The 7,656-nt window shown below is 39.2% G+C and overlaps 1 protein-coding gene across 1 annotated transcript in view; it reads right to left on the minus strand.

Moving 5' to 3' along the window:
• Positions 1-7,656, minus strand: part of gria1a (glutamate receptor, ionotropic, AMPA 1a) — a gene marked incomplete at its 5' end in the record, with an annotated part of 104,120 nt that overhangs the window by 78,657 nt on the left and 17,807 nt on the right. The window contains 2 exon segments of the mRNA XM_014010618.1: positions 3,718-3,873; positions 6,940-6,993. Of these exon segments, the coding sequence (XP_013866072.1) occupies positions 3,718-3,873; positions 6,940-6,993 (210 nt within the window).

Below are 7,656 nucleotides of genomic sequence, written 5' to 3' on the forward strand. Positions count from 1 at the left end.
GTATGGATCACTTGGGTTGTTACCAACATCTGGTGAAAATTTCATGTCATTAGCACCTCTAGTAATATATTTACTGAGAAAAATGGTGACGTGTTCAATTCTTATTTTACCCGCTGTATCTGCTGTTATTTGAAATCTGTCCCGTTAACACTCCACACTTATCTACAGACGGACTCCTCTGTACAAAACATCTTTTTTTATTTTCTCTACACGTTTTTGGCTGTTCGACAAACTTTATAAATGTCCGCTTCTGGTTACAACAATCACATTCTGAAGTGAGTAGTTGGAGCAAAATGCAACGTCCGAGTGCTTTCAGCACAAATAAACATGCCCACGAACATCAGACCGTCACACATAAACTCCTTAGCAGTAGGGCATTAAAAAACAGCACGTTGTGGCAAGAAGGGTTGGCAGAGTCGACACTGAAAGCACAGTGACGTAATTCTCATCATGGAACTGCGACAATCTGAGCCGATGATGGCTGGTTGGAGGGAGTATAAAGAGRCCTTCAGTCTGACAACAGACAACTTCCTCCAATATTTTAGAACTAAAATGTGTTTTGTAGACGGACCTAAGATTAATCAACACAGTCCGGTCAAAGCCAGGTTTTCTTAAAAAGGGCCCTGCACCACTGTCTGTTTGAACCTTATGGGGACAGACTGCTATTAATAACAGAATGGATGGGCCAAGCCAAGCTGGGGAAAACCTTTTTAAAACAGTTGCGGTGGGTGGGGTCAGGATCACAGGGGAAACCTGATGAGTTAATGTAGCCAATTATGTCCTCTAACAGGGTCAGAGTCACTGGATGTCAAACACAGCCGGGCAGGGGACCAGGCAGCAGGGGTCACAAGCAGGGGCTGAGAGGAGAGCCCTTGTGGTTGCAACCTTATCCAAAAAAATAAATTAAAAAAAATTGAATTTACTTCATAATTCAATAGATGCTTCCAGGCAGACAGGTTGTGGGGCCTYGAGAGCAGAGTCAACAGTTTTGAATGACACACATGGTTTGTTATGATTGAACACAAAAACATTTGACAAATGTTCGTTTGTCTTTTTTTGACAGGGTTCTGGTAATGATGCTGGCAGTTCTTCAGGACGTGAAATGAAGCCTGCAGCTTATCTCTCCCACCTTTTTCATTCAGTTTTGCACGGTCCTGTCTGCCTGCTGAGTCTTCTCATTGAACCAGGGCTCAGGTTTGGCTTAACGCTGCATACAGTATTAGTGATGCTCGTTATCACCATTTTCCTTTCTGATTCTGATACAGAGAAAAACTCAGGCTGGTATCTGTGATACTGATCCAATACTGATACTTTGAGCAAATACTCCTAATGTTTATCATAAATCTAAAAAAAGCAGGATATGTCAAACCACTGCTTCATCATGAATACAAGATATCAGAAAAATGTATGTACAGGTTTCTCTTGTGAATAAGACTACCTGTCTAAATAATAAAATAAATAAAAGTAAATAAAAAATAAAAGTAAATAAATGAAATGTATTAATTTTAAGCTCAGAAGTACATTGCTGGAGCATCCTCATTTACAATAGCTGAGCTAATAAAACAGAAACAACAGAGGACAATCATACAAAGTTTGTGAACATTTTGTTTTAAGCAATAAAGTAAATTATTAAAACCATTAAAATAACTTGTTTATTATTGAGAAGTACTATAAAAATGAACGATTGTATCTTAATTTACGTACGTTACAAGAACATGTTAACATGAAAATACTCAATGCGTACCATAAACAGATTGAGTGACTGAGCATGCATCACAGCACGTATGCATTACCCAGCTGGAAGAAAAAGTAGTTACCTCCAACCAAGAATGATTTAGACACGATTCCAATAGTTTGGTTGCTTTCCACTGTGCTTCTGTTAATGACATCCCTGGAAAATCAAAGTATTGATACTTTTAAAGTTCTAGCATTGGTGGTATTGATATTTCAGTATCTATCTGCACTTCACTACTGCATAAAGGGCTCGACACACGGGAGGCGACGTCGCTCGCTCTCCATTCATTTCCTATGGAGCCTGTGCGATGAGGCGACAATCGCTTGCCCTCCTCCAGCTAAGCGACCGGCGAAAATAGTGCATGTGAAATTTCACGCTCGTACACGTAGACGTGCACACGCGAGCTTGCGATGCGACATATGAAAGTTGAAAAATGTTCAACTTTTGTCGCTGTCGCTTAGCGTACAACCAATCAGCGAGGGTTTCATTGACTGACCAATGAGAGGAGAGTATGCTACACACTGCCGTTAGCTAACACTTTCACCACGTGATTACTAAAAAGCTTTGTGGGAATTTATTGGCACCAGGGTGAAGTTTATGGTAAGTTTTTCCTCATAAAACTGTATCTTGATGTGTGTTTGTTTTTCAATTTCATTAGCATCGCAAGGTTTGTTTAGTTTACACGTCCGTAACACACACCCGCCTTCAGAGTCAAGAACCAATCAAATTTTGTAAAGACAAGCGACCTGAGAGCACGATTCGTCCCGTGTGTCGGGTTTCACCCTGGCTGCRATGACAGCCGTTAATCGCTGTAGTTTGTCGCTGCCCGTGTGTCGAGCCCATAATTCTAWTGGAGCCACAGAGTCCAGGATGGTTTGGTAGGAGGAGTCAGCCAAGGAGCTTCGCTGCTCTGATCATCATCAGAAACCGCATTATTGCTAATCTCTAGGTCAGATGTAACTAATTGCCATTCATCCTCTACTGCACCATGTTCAAGGGGAATTTAGACAAACAGAACAACCAGCCAGTAAAAAAATAAAAATAAAAAATCCAACAGATCAGCAGTTTCTAAAAACATTAGACCAGCCCTTCTGGCACCAACAACCACAGCACACTCAGTCACTTACAGCGGCATCTCAAGACATTAGAAAATCATGAAAAAGTTCCATATTTTAATCAGTCAGATCAGAGTTGAGCTTCACTTTCTGAACTGACTGATAAAAACAAAAAGTTTTTCAAAATTTAATATATAATTTTTGATGCGCCTGTATATCACCTTTCTTTCCCATTTTGATGCCCAGTTTGAACTTTTCTGCTCTACATGCCTAAAAGCACAGAGCTGCTGCCATGTGATTAGCTGATTGGATATTTTCATTCATTCAGTCATTCGTTTCCTTTACTGAGCCAGATTTAAAACCCCTCTGAGATCTCATTTTCACGGAGGACCTGGGCACAAACAGTACACGTCATAAAAAAAAGGTTTATTTCAGGCAATTAAATGTCATAAGGTATGTTATACCTTATATGCATGTCATGATTGCAAACGTAATGTAGCCACGACCCAACAATGTTGTTACACAATCTCATGCTATGCAAATTCTCTATCTACCCCTTTGTGGTATTGTGGTCATTTTGTGTTTTTTCTCTGTAATAAATGTTGCTATTGCTCATCTTTTTATTCGCCTCATTAGATCTGCATGTCAATGGCTCCTTTCTGCTCTTGGCAGATGTTCTGCATAAATACAACATTATTTACAAGGTCATGTGTATACTTCCTTAAGCGTAAAAATGTCACGTATACACGTCTCAAAACGTAACTTTCTTTTTGCAACATTTTCTTTATTTCTTCATGTTTTGCCCATATAAAAGGAATTTTACACCAACATGTGTGGCATAATGATGCAACCTCCAAACACCTACATATAAAGGAATATGATATAAATAAAAAGAAGGCATTATTTAGGAAAGCCAAGCTGTATTACTTTGAGTGCTGTCTTGGTTTTGTTGTCTTTTATATCAAACTCCATCCACTGCTGGGCGATGCGGCTCACACTGGGATCAGACTTGTTGACGAGTTGGAAGCCGGTGATGTTGGCGCCGCCTTTCCTCAGGTCTGTCAGGTCAATGTCCAGGAAACCCTGAGACCGACATCAAGACAGGTATCATTTTAAAGACATTTTGTTTGAATGCTATTGTAGCCACAACATTGACCCGGCGTGGATTAGTGAAAATCTAGAACGAATTCAAACTTGGGCCCAATTATTGTTTAAAAAAATAAATCACTGAAGTTGTATCATTACACCCTGGATCACAAAAGTTCTAAGTTAATTTTAAAAACCCAAATAAAAAAGACAATTAATCAATACGACTGTTTAATTGCTTATTACGAGTGTTGGCAGCCAAAGATTAAAAATCTGACACAACCCTCAAGTTATTTTTTACTTTGTCATTTCATCTGCACTGCTAACTCTAAAAAAGAAAACACTGTAGTTTTCATTACTTTCACTTCCTGTGACCAGTTTGTCACAGAAAAGAAAAGGACACCAACCTAACAGAGAAACAGCTATATTTTTAAAAGAATCATGCTTACAAAAATATTTAGAGAATAATGCTTTTGTATTAACAAAGATTGATTATATTAAAACACTATGAAAGTTGAATATTTGCTACAAGTACATTTAAATTGCATATAATTCCAGGCAGAATTTTATCATGCAGTTTAAAGTGAATTAGTGTATATAATTTCTAAAACTGTCTGTTTTCTCTAAAGATAGTGCTGCTTTCTCATGGATTACATCTTTACGTAATCTTTTTCTCTTTAATTAATTCAAATGTGATCATTATTGGTTCCAAATAAAAGGCATAAAACACACAAAATAATCTGCATTTGATCTTAAGCTTTGTGTTTTATTACTGGATGGTTTGTGGCAAAGATGGCTGAGAAAACAAAGGAGTAAAGGCGCAGGATGCAATCAGTGAAGAAAACCTTTTTATTTTTAGCCGAAGCAGCAGAGAGCTAATCTATGACAGATCCAGTTCTCCTAGGCTACATTAAACAATGGGAGGATCAAAACATTATAGGCCGCTGGGGGAAAATATAACATACTTCATGCAAAATACAGATTAACTGTGACAGTATCTCCTGCTTGTGTACGTTTTTCCCCGACTCTCATGTAGCTGATTTATTTTCCCTTTTTTTTTAGAAAGAGGAAGAAAGGAGGAGATGGAGTTTCAGGCTCTCAGCAGGCTGCCTGTCAGTGCAGACAAGTGGGAGAAGATTTTTCTGCTGTTTTTTTATTTTATTTTTTAAAGCAGTGTTTTAACTGATGAGAGGAGCCTCTGCGTTGTCATTGTCACCATTTGTGCTGCGTTGAGTACTTCTCACCCTCTGCTTTGTTCTGACGTTATTTGTTTCACAGCGTTTGAAGCTTTGGTTCTCTTTCTGCTACGTGTCTGTTTCACACTCTTGCTCGGTTTGCATTCTTTAATCATCAAACAGTCCAAAGACAGATGAATAAAAGAGGGGCTGTTGTTGACTATAGCTTAAAGTTGACTAAAGCTGTTTAATATGCTTTTCTTTTTCAGAGACGGAGCTTCACGCCTGGCTCCATCACCGCTGCCTCCTAAAATACCTGCGTGTGTTGTCAGGTGTCTGTATATTTCTCAGCTCAACAGGAAGACTTGTGTCTTTTCTTTGCTCCATGAATGAGCTAATGCTGCGCATTGAGCTGAATAGGTTACTATAGAAACTAGCCCTCGCCGACACTGAGCACGGAGGAGGCGTGTTTCCGACAGATACTGTAACCCCATTTAGGCGCTGAATGGAATTCAAACTATGCTCTGTTCGGATCCTCGCGCAGGTGCAGGCGCCGGGCTGCTCCGGTAAGTTAATTAGCCCAATTCTGAAAAGGTACAAGGACAAAGAAAATGTCCTTTATTTTCCAATTTTCTTCATTTTCTTTTTTTTTTCTTTGTACCAGTCTTTTAATGGGCCCATTATAAAGGACTGCAGCCACTTTGCGACTCAGCCGCTCATACCGCCCGAGCCTTATCGTTTAAAATTAAATCTGGCAAACTGGCCGGACAAAAGAGATTGAGCCAATCGAGAAGCTGAGCGGCGAGAAATTGTCAGAGGCAGCAGCAGCATATTAATGCTGTTAGAGCCACGTCTTCTGTTGGTGCCCTTAGACGGGCGCTCCAGTGGTCTACATACCGTTTTGGGTTGAGAAAACCACAGTGAACAAACGAGAACTAATAGATACAGCTTATATACATGCGGGCTGCCTGACCCTTTTCTGTCAAAGTAAGTCTGCAAAGATTTTTTGTCTCCAACTGTCACAGTTACCCCTCCTCATGTGCTTTGCTGTACCACTGAACTGCTGTCACTTTTGTGGCKTTGACATCCAAAGAATAGCTCAAGTGGAAAATGGAATGAGAAGATGTGAAACCAGATAGTTCCACCCTAATTTATCCAGCGCCCCCAAGTCTATTAAAAGCAGCGATAAAGCACTGAAAGTCAGGAGTGCTGTTAAAAGTTTCATTTACTGGCAATTTAAATTCAACAGAAGTATGGAGATATGTTGTAAAGTGTTTGTTTTTTTGTAAAGAACTTTAACCTCTTAAGCCCCAAGGGGTTTTCTTGAAGTTTTTGCTCAAAACACCATGCTGAAATGTATGTGAGTGTATCCCAGTATTTACAAACTCTACTTAAATAATATTGGTATGGTAAGTTTTAAAACAGTTGCTGTGGTTTTAGAGATATTGGGGATGGAACATATTTTTCATTTATTTATTTTTTACTCTCACCTGAATTTTTTTTTCATTTGACAGTATGTAACCCATTTAAAACTATAATGAAGAAGGTTAAAAACTCCTGAAAACCATAAATCCACTTGTGGACATTACCTGTGCAAAGATTCATGCTGCTAAAATTATCTGGAGCAAAGTTACGAGGTTTTAGGAAAGAAATAATTTTGCATTTTGTCATTCTGCACAGGACAGACCATGATAAATGTTAAGAAATCTTAAGTTTTTACATCCAAAAGTTATTTATTTTTTCTTACCTGCCTTAAAAGACTGATCTGAAGTTAAAAAAGTTAAAACAAATAGAAAAAAAAAACAGTTTTGCCCCTGGTACCGGGGGCATGGGGCTCAAGAGGTTAAACAGATGATAAAGATGCTGCTGCATTGGGATGGTTTCTTACCAGGTTGGCGAGGATGTAGTGGTAGCTCTTAGCGTTCTTTTTTTGCTCGACAATCTAAAGGCAGAAACACAAAAGGAAAAAAAATCAAATGATTGTTTCAAACAAAATGCAGTTTAGAGTAACACACTCGTCTTTCTTCTGCAGGGGTCATCTTAGTAAGCAAGCTTGCATGAAACATGAACGGGGCAGGATGATGGATTAGTGGTTAGCACTGATAGTGCACAGTAAGGAGGTCCTGTGCTCTCGCCCCAGTTTGGGCCTGAAGTTTGTTGTTGTTGTTGTTGTTGTTGTTTTGTTTTTGTATGGAGTTTTGAATATTCTCCTCATGTTTGCCAGAGTTTTCTGCAGGATCTCTGGTTTTCTTCCACAGTCTAAACCTGTGCATGCTCAGGTCTCCTTCAGGCCAATGCCTCCCTTGAATATAAGATCTGTAAACTCTGTGGGATTTGTCTGGTTACATGCATTAACTGAACAAGATTGCAGCACTGAGCACCATGCTACTGCAGCCTAGAGTAAAGTATAGGTTTGACAAAAACAAAACAACAAAAAATAAACAAGGRGTATCTTTGTAGAAACAAGATACCTCATAGTGGTATCATATGCTTGTATGCAAAGCACCAATGAACTAGAACGCAGAAGTCACCAGAACTGATTTATTGTTTTTGGTGGGGGGTCCGAAGTGTGTATGTGTGTGTGTGTGTGTGTGTGTGTGTGTGT

The sequence above is a fragment of the Austrofundulus limnaeus genome, unplaced genomic scaffold, assembly GCF_001266775.1.
Source record: "Austrofundulus limnaeus strain Quisiro unplaced genomic scaffold, Austrofundulus_limnaeus-1.0 Scaffold71, whole genome shotgun sequence".
Taxonomy (NCBI): Eukaryota; Metazoa; Chordata; class Actinopteri; order Cyprinodontiformes; family Rivulidae; genus Austrofundulus; species Austrofundulus limnaeus.